Source organism: Ranitomeya imitator, chromosome 3, assembly GCF_032444005.1.
Source record: "Ranitomeya imitator isolate aRanImi1 chromosome 3, aRanImi1.pri, whole genome shotgun sequence".
Classification (NCBI taxonomy): Eukaryota; Metazoa; Chordata; class Amphibia; order Anura; family Dendrobatidae; genus Ranitomeya; species Ranitomeya imitator.
In genome coordinates this window covers 89,234,061-89,251,299 of record NC_091284.1, presented here as the reverse complement: position 1 = coordinate 89,251,299, position 17,239 = coordinate 89,234,061, and the positions used below count along the sequence as shown (strand labels likewise).

At 42.4% G+C, this 17,239-nt stretch overlaps 1 protein-coding gene across 1 annotated transcript in view; it reads left to right on the top strand.

Annotated features, from left to right (window-relative positions):
• Positions 1-17,239, top strand: part of ITGAE (integrin subunit alpha E) — a 135,461-nt gene that overhangs the window by 14,052 nt on the left and 104,170 nt on the right. Inside the window, exon 3 of the mRNA XM_069761094.1 lies at positions 13,471-13,595. Within this exon, the coding sequence (XP_069617195.1) occupies positions 13,471-13,595 (125 nt within the window). The remainder of the gene's footprint in view (positions 1-13,470; positions 13,596-17,239) is intronic.

Below are 17,239 nucleotides of genomic sequence, written 5' to 3'. Positions count from 1 at the left end.
CTAAAAATCTATTAGTTCTAGAAATGTGACCTCTTTGTAGCTACACTGGATATAAGTTCCTCACGTCCTTTCTCCATTGACATATGATGTCAGCAATAATAGAAAGCTCTGCAAGAGTCCTACTCAGTAGATTATGTGAAAGTGATAGTAAAGAAAGGCTAGAGTGCTTCTACAACCACGCGCTGAAATTCTGATATCAGTGGCCAGTAGAAGATGAGCATCCATCCTGATCTCTCTGCAGCAAACCTGGGTATCCTTTGGACCCCAAAGAACTATATAATGATTACCCCTTGGATCTTGGTCAGACGCCTCTCACCCAACCAAACCAGAACTCACACTGAGCACTGACGAGGGGCAGTACGTCAAAATACAGGGTCTGCAAATTGAGATTATGGTTTGGCTTTTATCACAAGACTCGTTAGAGGGTCAATATTGACTTTTAGGATTGCTACTTCCAATAGGTAACATAGTAACATAGTTATTAAGGTTGAAGGAAGACTTTAAGTCCATCTGGTTCAACCCATAGCCTAACCTAACATGCCCTAACATGTTGATCCAGAGGAAAGCAAAAAAAACCCATGTGGCAAAGAGTAAGCTCCACTTTGGGGAAAAAAATTCCTTCCTGACTCCACATGCGGCAATCAGACTAGTTCCCTGGATCAACGCCCTATCAAGGAATCTAGTATATATACCCTGCAACATTATACTTTTCAAGAAAGGTATCCAATCCTCTCTTAAATTTAAGTAATGAATCACTCATTACAACATCATACGGCAGAGAGTTCCATAGTCTCACTGCTCTTACAGTAAAGAACCTGCGTCTGTCATTATACCTAAACCTTCTTTCCTCCAGACATAGAGAATGCCCCCTTGTCCCTGTCTCAGGTCTATGATTAAAAAGATCATCAGAAAGGTCTTTGTACTGTCCCCTCATATATTTATACGTTAAAATAAGATCACCCCTTAGTCTTCGTTTTTCCAAACTAAATAGCCCCAAATGTAATAACCTATCTTGGTATTGCAGACCCCCCAGTCCTCTAATAACCTTGGTCGCTCTTCTCTGCACCCGCTCTAGTTCAGCTATGTCTTTCTTATACACCGGAGACCAGAACTGTGCACAGTATTCTAAGTGTGGTCGAACTAGTGACTTGTATAGAGGTAAAATTATGTTCTCCTCATGTGCATCTATGCCCTTTTAATGCATCCATTATTTTATTTGCCTTTGTAGCAGCTGCCTGACACTGGCCACTGAACATGAGTTTGTCATCCACCCATACACCCAGGTCTTTTTCATTGACGGTTTTGCCCAGAGTTTTAGAATTAAGCACATAGTTATACATCTTATTACTTCTACCCAAGTGCATGACCTTGTATTTATCCTCAATAAAGCTCATTTGCCATTTATCAGCCCTAGCTTCTAATTTACATAAATCAACCTGTAATATCAAATTGTCCACCTCTGTATTGATTACCCTGCAGAGTTTAGTGTCATCTGCAAATATTGAAATTCTGCTCTGAATGCCCCCTATAAGGTCATTAATAAATATGTTAAAAAGAAGAGGGCCCAATACTGACCCCTGTCGTACCCCACTGCTAACCGCGACCCAGTCCGAGTGTGCTCCATTAATAACCACCCTTTGTTTCCTATCCCTGAGCCAGCTCTTAACCCACTTACACATATTTTCCCCTATCCCCATTATTCTCATTTTATGTATCAACCTTTTGTGTGGCACCGTATCAAAAGCTTTTCAAAAGTCCATATACACTAGGTCCACTTGGTTCCCTGGGTCCAGTCCGGAACTTACCTCTTCATAGAAGCTGATCAGATTAGTCTGACATGAACGGTCCCTAGTAAACCCGTGCTGATACTGGGTCATGAGGTTATTCCTCTTCAGATACTCCAGTATAGCATCCCTTAGAATGCCCTCCAGGATTTTACCCACAGTAGAGGTTAAGCTTACTGGCCTATAATTACCAAGTTCAGTTTTTGTCGCCTTTTTGAATATTGGCACCACATTTGCTATACGCCAGTCCTGTGGTACAGACCCTGTTATTATGGAGTCTTTAAAGATTAAAAATAATGGTCTATCAATGACTGTACTTAGTTCCTGCAGTACTCGAGGGTGTATCCCATCCAGGCCCGGAGATTTGTCAATTTTAGTGATTTTTAGACACCGCCGTAATTCCTGCTGGGTTAAGCAGGTGACACTTAAAGGGGAATTTTTATCACTGATCATTTTGTCCGCCATGGGATTTTCTTGTGTAAATACTGATGAAAAAAAGTCATTCAGCATATTGGCTTTTTCCTCATCGTCATCCACCATTTCACCCAGACAATTTTTAAGGGGGCCAACACTATCATTTTTTAGTTTCTTACTATTTACGTAGTTAAAGAATATTTGGGGATTATTTTTACTCTCTTTGGCAATGAGTCTCTCTGTCTCAATCTTTGCTGCCTTGATTTGCTTTTTACAGAATTTATTTAATTTGTTGTATTTATTTAATGCCTCATCACTACCTACTTTCTTTAATTCTCTAAATGCTTTCTTTTTGTCACTTATTGCGCTCCTTACAGCTCTATTTAGCCATATTGGTTTCCTCCTATTCCTAGTATGTTTATTCCCATACGGTATATACTGTGCACAGGTCCTAGCCAGGATGCTAATAAACGTCTCCCATTCTTTGTGTATTTTTATGTCTCAGGATATCGTCCCAGTTAATTGCACCAAGATTCTCTCTCATCTGTTGGAAATTTGCCCTCCTGAAGTTTAGTGTCCTTGTAACCCCTCTACTACACATCTTATTAAAGGATACATGAAAACATATTATTTTGTGATCACTATTCCCCAAGTGACCCCCAACCCTTATATTTGCTATGCGGTCTGGCCTGTTGGTTAATATTAGGTCTAGCAGTGCCCCCCTTCTTGTTGGGTCCTGAACCAGTTGTGAAAGGTAATTGTCTCTCATAGTTGTCAAAAACCGATTACCTTTGCTGGAACTGCAGATTTCCGTTCCCCAATCTATTTCAGGGTAGTTGAAGTCCCCCATAATAATGACTTCCCCTTGAGTCGCAGCTTCATCTATTTGCTTTATGAGGATATTCTCCATTGTTTCCATTATTTTTGGAGACTTATAACTAACCCCTATCAGTAATTTATTATTTTTTTCCCCTCCCCTTATCTCCACCCACAGGGACTCTTCATTTTCATTAGATTCACCTATATTATCACGCCGGATGGGTTTTAAGGATGATTTTACATATAGACACACCCCACCCCCTCGCTTATCCATTCGGTCATTTCTGAACAGACTATAACCCTGCAAGTTAACAGCCCAGTCATGGCTCTCATCCAGCCATGTCTCAGATATCCCCACCATGTCATAATTATGCTCCAACAACATTAGTTCTAATTCGTCCATTTTGTTGGCGAGGCTTCTGGCATTAGTATACATGCACTTGATGTTCCTGTCTGTACCTCTATTCTTTCTTAAATTATTAACTGTGCTAACCCCACCCCCCAGGTGGCGCCAGAATTCTAGTCCTCTTCCTCTCTAAAGAGACAATCTGCTGCAACACAGAAATCAGGACAGATCCTCATCCTTTACTGACCAGTCTGCATCTGTCTGGACTGTTGTGCCTCGTGAATGGGGGTAGCTTGCAATCTGCTTGGCTGTTCAGCCATGCATATGAACAGGAACACAGCGTCTTAGTAGAATGCATAAATTCATTTTTGGAGATGTATCTACATCTTTAATTTGGTCCCAAACATGAATTACCATAGACTGTGTACAGAAATTAACTGCTGCTAAATTACATGAAGACAGTCATAAAGCTGGCATTTTGATAATATGCCCCATGATGAATACTTTCAAAAAGGATGTGGGTACAAGTTTTATTTCTAGAATTTAAGTTATATTTTTACCAAAAAAAACCATTGCAGGGACTGGAATGAAGCCAAGCACATAGTGAATATGTCAGCCTTCTCGTCTAACATTTGTGACTGTAAAAGTTGTGGTTTGTGTGTTTTTCGCGTCCTGTTATGATTCAAAAGTCACCAGAATGCGGTATGGTCTCAGGTATCAATATAATAAGAAATTGTGTTTTATATTGAGAACATAAAAGTCATAGCTTACAGAATTTCTGGGTCCTAAATTATTTACACAGTTTTCTGGCACATAAGTTTGTACAAAAATGTTGTAACTTTTTGGATTTTATGCCAACCTCATCACTCTTCTAAACAGTTATTGGGGCTCATCATGGTAGATGTATGGTCAACCCTGGGACAAAAATTCTTTACAATTTTCACCACAAATTGATGTAAATTATTGCAGAAATCTACTTGAGTTGATAACTGGCTTAAGTCTATGTTTGTGGTTCATGAAAAACCCAAAGATGTGCCAAATTTCTTATCAGATATGCGCCTGTTAAAAATGTGGCAAATTTGACTCCAGCAGGCTATTAACCAAGAAAGAAAATGCCAGTCTTGATTAACCCCTTAACGACCGCCGATGCACCTTTTCACGGCTGTAATTAAGGGTACTTAAACCAAAAGTGTATAGCGCCCCCCCAGAGTCGGATTTTCTATGGGGTCTCGGCTGCTGGGGATAGCAGAGAGCATGATTTGGGTCGGTTTTTACCAACCCCGGGGTTACGATCGCCGTTATTAACCGTATAACGGCGACTGCAAAAAATAAAAAGTCCAATTTGCCATTTAATTTCTCTCTCCTCTGATGTGATCGCACATCAGAGGAGAGAGAAATAGGGTCCCCAATCCCCCCCCAGTACCTCCCGGGATCCCTGGGTCATCCTGCTACACCTCACGGCCGCTGGCATCTTTTTCCGGTAAGAAAATGGCGGGCGCATGCACAGGGTGCCCGCCGAAATCTGCCGGCCAGCACCTGGCAACAATAGAAGATTTTTTCATATTGGTTCATTTTAATCACTGTGATAGACCCTATCACAGTGATCAAAGTAAACAAAAATTGTAAATCCACACCCTTTATCACCCCCTTAGATAGGGAAAAATAATTAAATAAAAATATATATTTATTTCCATTTTTCCATTAGGGTTAGAAATGGGGCTAAAGTTAGGGTTAGGGTTGGGGCTAATGTTAGGGTTAGGGTAGGGGCTAAAGTTAGGGTTAGGGCTAGAGTTGAGGTTAGGGTTTGGATTACATTTACGGTTGGGATTAGGGTTGGGGTTGGGATTAGGGTTAAGGGTGTGTCAGGGTTAGGTTTGTGATTACAGATAAGGTTAGGGGTGTGTTGGGGTTAGGGGTGTGTTGGGTTAGGGTTGGAGTTAGGGTTGGGATTAGGGTTAGGGGTGTTATGGGGTTAGGGGTGTGGTTAGGGTTATGGTTAGGGTTGGGATTATGGTTAGGGCTGGAATTAGAATTGGTGGTTCCACTGTTTAGGCACATCAGGGGCTCTCCAAACGTGACATGGCATCCAATCTCAATTCTGCATTGAAAAAGTCAAACAGTGCTCCTTCCATTCCAAGCTCTGCCGTGTGCCCAAACAGTGGTTTACCCACACATATGGGGTATTGGCAAACTCAGGACATATTGGACAACAACTTTTATGGTCCAATATCTCCTGTGACCCTTGTGAAAATAAAAAAATTGGGGGCTAAAAAATCATTTTTGTGGAAAAAAAATATTTTTTATTTTCACGGCTCTGCATTATAAACTTTAGTGAAACACTTGGGGGTTCAAAGTTCTCACAACACATTTAGATAAGTTCCTTGGGGGGTCTAGTTTTAAAAACGAGGTCACCTGTGTGGGGTTTCTACTGTTTAGGCACATCAGGGGCTCTGCAAACGCAACATGACGCCCGCAGACCATTCCATCAAAGTCTGCATTCCAAAGCATCACTACTTCCCTTCCGAGCCCACATGTGGGGAACCAGCATGATTAGGACAAATTGGACAACAACTTTTGGGGTCCAATTTTTCCTGTTACCCTTGTGAAAATACAAAACTGATCATTTTTGTGGTGAAAATTTTTATTTTTATTTTCACGGCTCTACATTATAAACTTTAGTGAAACAATTGGGGGTTCAAAGTGCTCACCACACATCTAGATAAGTTCCTTGGATGGTCTAGTTTCCAATATGGGGTCACTTGTAGGAGGTTTCCACTGTTTAGGCACATCAGGGGCTCTCCAAATGCGACATGGTGTCCAATCACAATTCCAGCCAATTCTACATTGAAATAGTCAAACGGCGCTCATTCACTTCCAAGCTTTGCCATGCACCCAAACAGTGGTTTACTGCCACATATGGTTTATCGTTGTATTCAGGACAAATTCCACAACAACTTTGGAGGTGTAATGTCTCCGGTTACCTTTGCGAAAATAAAAATTTAGGGGTGAAAATATCATTTTTGTGGAAAAAATATGAGTTTTTATTTTCACGCCTCTACGTTATAAACTTCTGTGAACTACTTGTGGGTTCAAAGTGCCCACCACCATCTAGATAAGTTCCTTGGGGGGTCTAGTTTCTAAAATAGTGTCCCTTGTGGGGGATTTCAAATGTTAAGACACATCAGGGGCTCTCCAAACGCGACATGGCATCCGATCTCATTTCCAGCCAATTCTACATTGAAAAAGTCAAATGGCACGCCTTCCCTTCCGAGCTCTGCCGTGCGGCTAAACAGTGGTTTACCCCCACATATCGTGTATCGGTGTATTCAGGACAAATTGCACAACAAATTTTGGGATCTAATTTTTCCTGTTACCCTTTGGAAAACAAAAATTTAGGGGCAAAAATATCATTTTTGTGGAAAAAATATGATTTTTTATTTTCATGGCTCAATGTTATAAACTTCTGTGAAGCACTTGGGGAGTTGAAAGTGCTCACCACACATCTAGATAAGTTCCTGGGGAATCTAGTTTCCAAAATGGTGTCACTTCTGGGGGGTCTCCACTGTTTAGGCACCTCAGGGGCTCTACAAACACGACATGGCGTCCAATCTCAATTCCAGCCAATTCTGCATTGAAAAAGTCAAACAATGCTCCTTCCTTTACGAGCTCTGCCGTGCACCTAAACAGTGGTTTACCCCCACACATGGGGTATCAGCATATACAGGAGAAAATGCACAACAAATTTCATGGTTCATTTTCTCTTTTTACATTTGTGGGAATAAAAAACTGGTTCTGAAATAAAATGTTTGTGAAAAAAGTTAAATGTTCAATTTTTCCTTCCACATTGCTTCAGTTCCTGCGAAGCACGTAAAGGGTTAATTGACTTCTTGAATTTGGTTTTGAACACCTTGAGGGGTGCAGTTTTTAGAATGGTATCACTTTTTGGTATTTTCCGTCATGTACACCCCTCAAAGTGACTTCAAATGTGATATGGTCCCCAAAAAAAAAATTGTGTTGTAAAAATGAGAAATCGCTGGTCAACTTTTAATCCTTATCACTTCCTAACAAAAGAAAATTTGTTTCCAAAATTGTGCTGATATAAAGTAGACATGTGGGAAATGTTATTTATTGATTTTTTGTTACATATCTCTCCGACTAAAAAGCATATAAATAAAAATTTTGAAAATTGCTAAATTTTCAAAATTTTCACCATATTTCCGTTTTTTTTTCATAAATAAATGCAAGTCATATCAAAGAACTTTTACTACTACCATGAAGTACAATATGTTACAAAAAAACATTCTCAGAATCAGTGGGATTCGTTAAAGCGTTTCAGAGTTATAAACTCATAAACTGACAGTGGTCAGAATTGTAAAAATTGGCCTGGTCATTAAGCTGCAAATTGGCTCTGTCACTATAGGGTTAATTTCTTTCCATTTTACAAAAAAAACAAGCAGTTATCCTCACCTAGTGTGCAAAGGAGCAGCTCATCCTGGTACAAGTGAAGAGCAGTACTGGACTTGTGCTGCACTGTAATGTAGCAAGGCAACTAATAGACACTCAATCAGTGCATACACTTCACTACTGGTATTGAATAAGTTATGTACCCCAGCATGATCTATCCATGTTAGAGAGCTGAGCTTTTCTGGGCATATTGAGACATGTCTAGAAATGCATCAGGCACAGTAGAAGTTTAGTCTGATGGCAGCACTGGAAGTGACAGGATGGCAAGTGCAGTACAGTGCAGCTCTACAAAGAAAGTGAGGGTTTTGGAGGTTTGTTTCATGATTAAATGCCTTATAAAGGAAGAAATGAAGCGTAAAGACATACATGAAAGGATGATTACTGTATATGGTGATGATGATGCACCTTCCTGCTACCAAGTAAAGTTTTGTGCCAAGCAGTATAAATGGTGCAGGGAATTAATTGAAGATTCAGGCTGACTTATTGAAGCATCTTCAGAGGAAATGTACCCTAAAATGGAGACCATGATTTTGGAAGACCATTGAGTCAAAGTTGGTGTTATAGCTCATGAATTAAGCATTTCAATTGACACGGTTTCCAGTATCATTCATAATGTTCTGATGATGTCAATGGTCAGTTCCCAGTGGGTGCCACAAATGTTGATTCCTGAGCAAAAAATTTTGCCAGCAATTTAACCAAGAGATTTTAAAGGGAACCTGTCACCCCGTTTTTTGAGATTGAGCTATAAATACTGTTAAATAGGGCCTGCGCTGTGTGTTCCTATAGTGTATGTAGTGTACCCCGATTCCCCACCTATGCTGAGAAATAACTTACCAAAGTCGCCGTTTTCGCCTGTCAATCAGGCTGGTCAGGTCGGGAGGGCGTGGTGACATCGCTGGTTCTTCCTCAGCTTTACGTTGGTGGCGTAGTGGCGTAGTGGTGAACAAGCAGCGCGCGATCTGCGCTGTAATCCCTTGCATCAGTGGGGGCGGCCATCTTCCTGGGGCCGCGCGTGCGCAGATCGAGTGCTCTGCTGCACGGGGCTTCAGGAAAATGGCCGCGGGATGCCGCGCGTGCGCATTAGAGATCGCGGCGGCCATTTTCCCAAAGCCGAGTTTGCATCTCGGCTTTGGGAAAATGGCCGCCGCGATCTCTAATGCGCACGCGCGGCATCCCGCGGCCATTTTCCTGAAGCCCCGTGCAGCAGAGCACTCGATCTGCGCACGCGCGGCCCCAGGAAGATGGCTGCCCCCACCGACGAAAGGGATGACAGCGCAGATCGCGCGCTGCTTGTTCACCACTACGCCACTACGCCACCAACGTAAAGCTGAGGAAGAACCAGCGATGTCACCACGCCCTCCCGACCTGACCAGCCTGATTGACAGGCGAAAACGGCGACTTTGGTAAGTTATTTCTCAGCATAGGTGGGGAATCGGGGTACACTACATACACTATAGGAACACACAGCGCAGGCCCTATTTAACAGTATTTATAGCTCAATCTCAAAAAACGGGGTGACAGGTTCACTTTAACGTGCGGATGATGAAACATGGGTCCACCACCATGATCCTGAGACCGAGCAAGAGTCCATGCGATGAAAGTACAAAGAGTTACCAACTCCAGAGAAATTTTTTTGTCCAGCAGTTAGCTGAAATACAGAAGGCGTTTTATTCATACCACAAAAGACAACAATTACTTTAGACACCATGCTTTAACAAGCCTTCTATTCTGTGGACATACGATCTATGGAGACAAAGTGAAATAAGTGTGTTGATGTCAAAGGTTATTAAATCAAAAAGTAGTAAGTTCATTTTTCTCCTAAAATTTCATTTTCATATTCAGGCAGAAAAATTGATCAACCCTCGTACATTTACAAGTGAAATGAATATGCTGAGTCTTCCAGCTAATTATAACTGCTGTAGATCTGCAGTGTCTGTGTCATTGTCTGTTGAATGCATCAACACCAGGGTTTTATCCTTTGTATCTTTAGGAATCACTGTAGTATTTAGTTTTATAAATGTTAACTCCTTAGCATTTTTTTTTTCAATTTAAGCGGTCTGTATGGGCATGTACATCATAGGAAGCAGGGCAATATGATATCCTGATATCTTATTCCACAGAAGGCCTCATTTTTCTTCTATGTAAAGTATCTCTTCCAGGCTATGGGGAGGATGATGCCTGGAAGATAACTCTGCCTGCATAGGTTCTTTTAAATCAAAAGTGCACTTTACCAATCAGACAAGTAACTAACACAGTACAGGAGAAATGAAATTTGTCTTCTTGCAAACACATTTTTGCTTCTTTCTCAGCTCTGCTGTACTGCATCAATATTGCAACCCTGTCTGTCTTTGAGAAGGAAGCTGAGAGGAGACTGCGTGTCAGGTATAATTGGAGCACCCCCAAGGGCAGCGGGGTACTCGGTACTGGGTTCTTCGGTTCACAGGGGGATGTCACGGTGGCTGACCCGGTCCGTGGCCCTTGGGACGTCCAAGTTAAAGGGAAAGGTCTTTAAAGGGAATGTTCGTGACGCCACCTGTGGTATTCGGTCAGGTTGACCGACGCTGCTTTAAGGGGGTCCGCTGAGGTGATGTTATGGCAGCTAGATGGTATACCTTCCCACAGGTGAAGTATGTCCCCAGGGCTTCCCAGTGTGTAGATGGTGGATGGTGAGAGGCGAAGTGAAGAACGAAGACACAAGGTTGCAGTCTCTTTACCTTTTACTGAAGGCTTCAGCATCCACAGTCTAGGGTACCAAACCACAGGGCAGGCAGAGTCAGGCTGCTTTGGAGGCAAATCAAGAGTCCCCTTGTCAAGGTAGAAATCAGTAGCCTTCCTCTAGCGCCTTGGTGTTGTAGTACCTTACTTCTAAGCTTCTCATAAGGTCCTCACAACTGTTGAAGATGTTACAGATGTTATGTCTTTCTCTGTCCCCCAGATGGATAGGACAAACCCGTATGACCGGTGGTTTGAGGCATTTTCCAGGGACTCTATCATGCCCCAGCCTCTAAGGGGTGCCACCTTGCCTCCTGGGTGTAGGGGCAGACAGGTAACATGAAATTAGCTGTCCTGACGGTCTCTAGAGCAAAGCATAAAGGATCATTGCTCCCTCGGTGTTCCGGCTACTGGGATCCTGCGCCTCAGAAGGAGGCAGCCTGTGTAGGGCAGAACTCCTCTGATATCCACTCCTTTGCTATGACTTCTTCACCCTCTCTACAATACAGGTCTCCTTCAGTGTCTCTTTTTAAAAGCTGCCGCACTTAGGGCAGGCACAGCTTCGTGTCCTTCTGTCTTGAGCTCTGACAGGATCCCACCCTTGTCAGGGACCAACTAACTGAGCGAAGCTCAGCCAGCAACTCACTAACTTCCTCCCTAGGCAACCAGTTTTACCTAAGTGTCAGGAGTGCCCTAATAAATAGGAGCAGCGCTCCCCCTGGTGGCCTGGAGTGCAAAATGTGTTGCATGTTTGTGATACCTGGATTCAGTTGTCCTTCTTTGCCTCCAAACATAATATCACTCCCCCCTAGAGGAAAATGGCATTACTGCAATGACCAGGACCCTGGGGCGCTGCACTATCACACACAGCTCTGCAATAAGATCAAGAGAGCAGAGAGTGGCCATTTCACAGCACACTTGTAATGTCGTTTTCTATTAAAATAAGCTATGGAGGCAACATCCTTCACCTGGAAGAGGTAATTTATATGAAGTGATAAATGATGATTTCTCAACAACAAGGCATCTGATATGAGACACACAGGAAGGACTGTTTTCAACAGTCTATAACCTGTATGCCCATATTAATAGTGTTGATATTGGAGATCAAATGTAGCGTGTGGTGAAAGATTAACTTTAAGGTCCCCATATTCATTAGACTAATGCCATATGAACCCATCAACGAACAGTCTAACATGTATGTGCATGTCCGATTTCGGATTGCATTTCTCTCCCAGAGATAAGGTAGATTTTTTTGGCTGGTCCCTACTCTACTCTAACCTATTAAACATTTCCCAATACTCTTTTTAGGTATATTTTTCTTTACGGTAATGTGTCACATACATCTTTTTAAATTACCATGTACAAGGGACAAATACCGTCACACCATGGCCCGACCACATATTATCACCACATAGTGACCAAATAATACCATGCACAAGGGAGATATACCGCCACACATGGTCAAACCACATATTATCACCACTTAGTGGCCAAATAATACCACATACAAGGGAAAAATACTGCCACACCATGACCAGAACACATATTACCACCACATAGTGACCAAATAATGCCACATACAAGGAACAACTACCATCACACCATTTCCAGACTACATATTACCACCACATAATGATTGAATAATACCACATACAAGGAACAAATACCGCCACACTGACCAGACCACATATTACCAACACATAGTGACTGAATACTACAATATTGATCATTAATAAAAAAAAATACAATACTAATATTACCATAAGTGCCATCATACACAGGAGCTCTGTATATAGTATACAGTGTATATTGTCAGTGTACAGGTAATACAGTGATCAACAGTGACATTATACACAGGAGCTCTGTATATAGTGTCAGTGTGCAGGTAATACAGGGATCACTGGTGACATTATACACAGGAGCTCTGTATATAGTGTCAATGTACAGGTAATACAGGGATCACCAGTGACATTTTATACAGGAGCTCTGTATATAGTATCAGTATATAGTCTCAGTGTGCAGGTAACAAACTGACTCACCGGTGAAGTCTCTAGTTGAAGTCCTTCATCTTCAATCTTCTACTTCATGCAACACAGACCGTCATCACTTCTTCCAGCCAGGACTCATCTCTGCATAAAATAACACAGTTTTCTAGACTGCGCCCAGAGCACAGTCCCCAACATCTACACTACGCAGCTGAATACAGACGTGCACCCACTATTAATATATAATTAGTTATTATACAACCCATCATTCCAAATATAAATTGTAATCCACCACTGTGCCACCACTAACTGCAAATAGGTACTTTCCATATGCTCCCCTTAAGTCCATTTAAATCATTTTAGAAAAAAAAAGCTTTTCATATCTACCTCTCATATGATTCCCTGCAGCAGCACTTCTGGACTGGTGTCCTGGCGAGTGGTGCGCATACATGCTGGCGCGTACACGATGACGTATTCGTGTATACGCCATCAAAAGCATGGACTAGACTGACTGGGAGCTACATGGAGCTCCAAGAAGGCTCCCTATGATGGCACACGATACTTTTTTATACTCTGTGGCCCGGTGAGCAGAAGCACATGAGGGGAGTCCGGACTGGGTCTGGGCCCCCCTTCTGTCCTTCTGCTCACCGTGCCCCATACAGCTGTAAGAGCAGTAATGCCCTGATTGTGGCCCTGCTGCAGAGCAAAAATTGATGGTTGCACAGGAACTGCAGAGATGTATAGGCAATCTGTTATCTTGTTGCAGAGTGATGTTACATATCGGAACAGCAGAGTTGTACAGTCCATCTTATAACCTGCTTCAGTAGTAAATGAACCCTTATCAACTTGCTGTTGATTCGGACATGCCTATAATATGTCGCCATTGCTCTAAATTTACTAATGACTCTGTACCATTTACTAATATGTTTTTTTCTTGTCTATGCAGAGTTTATGTTTTCTCACCTTTAAAGGATTCTGAGAGCAGAACTTTTGAAGGGCTGTATAAATGTGAGCTGAAAGATGATGAGCTACATCTGAATTGTAAAATGGAGAACATTAAACTTGAACCAGGTATTCTATCTCCAAGGCATAAGATGTTCTGTGGCTTTCTTTGTTTTTTCAAACATTTATGCAAATCGTTTACACTGTTTACGTAGTTGGAGTGCCCCATTTCAGTATTTTACATCAGTATTTGTAGGTCAAACCCAGGAGTGGAACAATCAGAGGAAAAGTATAATAGAAACAATAGAACCACTTCTGTATTTTCACCCACTCCTGGTTTTGTCTTACAAATACTGATGCAGCATACTGACCAAATACTGGACGTGTAAACATGGCCTTAATCATGGGGCTACGCAGTGACTTTCATTCTGTGCCATCACGGTAAGATCAGAATGAGATGCTTTCACCTACTACATTTACAGCTAAAAAATCATTCTCACATTAGTGATTTTCTCATTTGAGTAACCCAGACCAAGTCTCATCAGTGTTTTTAATCAGAGTTTTATCAGATTTTCATCAGAGTGTGATCATATTTTGGGCAGAGTTCCAAAGGTTTTGTTTGATGACAAAAAATGGTTTCTCTCCCTAATCCTACTAGTTATCAGCATCCTTGTGCTGTCTGATTTTTTTACGAAGTCATAGACTTTTATTGTCGAGTTTGATTCAACACTTGGATCCACATCGGAAAATCTCACAGCACACAGATGCGTTAGCCATTTGCTAATAGATGGTAAAATTAAAAAAAGCACTGGAGTGCTCCCCCCACAGGCACACATATCCAATGTCAAATCATCCACTGCAATAAGCAGTTCCTTCTTTGATCGGTGATCGGATACAGTGAGTGTCAGCCCGATGACTTGCAAGATGACAAAGCTCTCTTGCTATCCTTCTCCAACAGGCATATATGGCTAAAAATGATCATGTGATCCATGACAGAGCACACTGTGACTCATCATTATTTATTATAGTCAATGACATGGCATTGAAAAGGGAGTGAATCATGCATGAAAACACTGGTCAATGGAAGCTTCCCCCATTAGGCTGATGGAAGCGCTCATTGGCCAGTGTTCCTGCCATCCTACATGGCACACCTCAGAGGGGCAGAAGGGAGCGCTGGAGACACTGCAGGCCAGGCTGGCACCTACCGAATTGAGCTGATAGATAAACAGTGTGTGCTGCCTCAAGAAATAATATACCGTATATACTCGAGTATAAGCCGAGATTTTCAGCCCAAGTTTTTGGGCTGAAAGTGCCCCTCTCGGCTTATACTCGAGTCATGATCGGTGGTGTGGTCGGCGGGTGAGGGGGAGAGAGGATTGTCGCATACTCACCTAGTCCCGGCGCTCCTGGCGCTCCCCCTGCCCGTCCCATGGTCTTCGGTGCTGCAGCTCTTCCCCGTTCAGCGGTCACGTGGGACTGCTCATTAAAGTTATGAATATGGACTCCACTCCCATAGGGGTGGAGCCGCATATTCATTCCTGTAATGAGCGGCACCCGGAGACCAGATGTCCGGGATAAGGAGCCAGGGACGCTGGGAGCAGGTAAGTATGTCATAGTTACCTGTCCACGTTCCACCCGCCGGGCGTCGCTCCGTCTTCCACGTCCTCTTGCAGAGACGCTGAGGAGCTGCAAGCAAGAGAGGTGAGTATGTCATTTTTTTTTATTGCAGCAGCAGCAGCATTCTATATTGCACAGAATTAGATGGAGCATCTATGGGGCAATAAACAACGGTGCAGAGCATTCTATATGGCACAGCTTTATGTGGAGCATCTATGGGGCCATACTGAATGGTGCAGAGCATTATATATGGCACAGCTTTGTATGGAGCATCTATGGGGCAATAATCAACGATGCAGAGCATTATATATGGCACAGCTTTCTATGGAGCATCTATGGGGCTATACTGAACGGTGCAGAGCATTATATATGGCACAGCTTTATGTGGAGCATCTATGGGGCCATACTGAACGGTGCAGAGCATTATATATGGCACCGCTTTATATGGAGCATCTATGGGGCCATAATGAACGGTGCAGAGCATTATATATGGCACAGCTTTATGTGGAGCATCTATGGGGCCATAATGAACGGTGCAGAGCATTATATGGAGCATCTATGGGGCCATAATGAACGGTATGGAGCATCTATTTTTATTTTTTAAATTCACCGGTAGCTGCTGCATTTTCCACCCTAGGCTTATACTCGAGTCAATAAGTTTTCCCAGTTTTTTGTGGCAAAATTAGGGGGGTCGGCTTATACTCGGGTCAGCTTATACTCGAGTATATACGGTAATAGCAGCTGCTCCTGTCCTTACTGTCTCAGATCCTTCTACTCTTGTCGGCAAATCCAGCAGAGAAGGAGATGGGGGATATGTCTGCTGGGACAGTGCCTTTGTGAACAGGAGAACCTGAGGAGGCTGCTGCTCAATTTATACATCATTTCAGTTTCCCCTCCAGTTTTCCTGCATAAAGCGGTGTGTGTATATAAGGCCCTGTTCACACTGCATTTCTGAAGTGTATGTGATTTCTGTCTGAATCCCCTTGAATACGGAATTCAGATGAACCACCAAAGGGGTCATAGACTGCAATGACGCAAACTGAGTTCAAAAGATCTCCGTTACCACCTTTCTCTCTGAACATGTCCATTTGTTCAAAGAAGCACAGATGCGTAGCAGTGTGTCCCCTGGTCATCTCATGACATTGTTTGTCACCAGAGTGCTGCAGCCTATCAGTGTAAGACAGAATTATGAAGGTTGCAGACCACCAGCAGTCTCTGATGCGCTCACTTGGTATAAAAAATGCCATGAGATCGCCGGGTAACATAGTGCTTTTGAATTGATATGCAAATGAGACTGAAGAACTAGTTTTAGATCTGAAGCCTCTGTCATTCCAACTCTATTTTACACTCAACATCATCTCCTCGTGCCTGACTGACAGCCTTGATCCTGTGTGACTTCAGGCAAAAAAAAGCCATCAGCAATGCAGGAGAAGTTGGCAATGGGCAGGGAATAGAGCTGGAGTGGCCGAGGCTTCAGATCTACCATATTCATTTGCATATCAGTTCAAACTCTGATTTCAAAGCAACAGGGGGTCAGACTAGCCATGTTAAGGTATTGCTGGACTTGTTTTTGAAAGAGTTACAGTACATGCACTTGCCTTTTCATAAGAACAATTTTTGTACCATAGTTGTTGTGTTCTAGTACATTCATTATATAGATTTGTATGCAGAGGCAAGGGGACGACTGGGACTATGCCAAACTTCATGTAATTTCTTACATTTATAATTCCACTTCATTTACTTTTCTTGATGAAACATTTGTTGATTCCAGATTTGTGGATTTTAAACTGTGCTAGACACATAGTCTCTGCATGAGAGTCATCCTCCTCTTCAACGCTTTACCCAGCTGCTCCGCTCCTCCCCTCTGTCAGGAACCTTGTAGAGAATAGAAGGGTAGCTCTATTGATAACTCATGTAGGGAAAAGAAACTTCCTATTTCTTGATAGAGCTTAGAATGCTTCAGCTTTTATTCACGTGATGCCATAGACCTAATAGAAAAGAGAAGAATTAACTGGGTAGGAGGGCAAAATGAGCAATTGCAAGTAAACAGTGCTATATAAAATGATGACTGCCATATACAGTACAGACCTAAAGTTCGGACACACCTTCTCATTTAAAGATTTTTCTGTATTTTCATGACTATGAAAATTGTACAT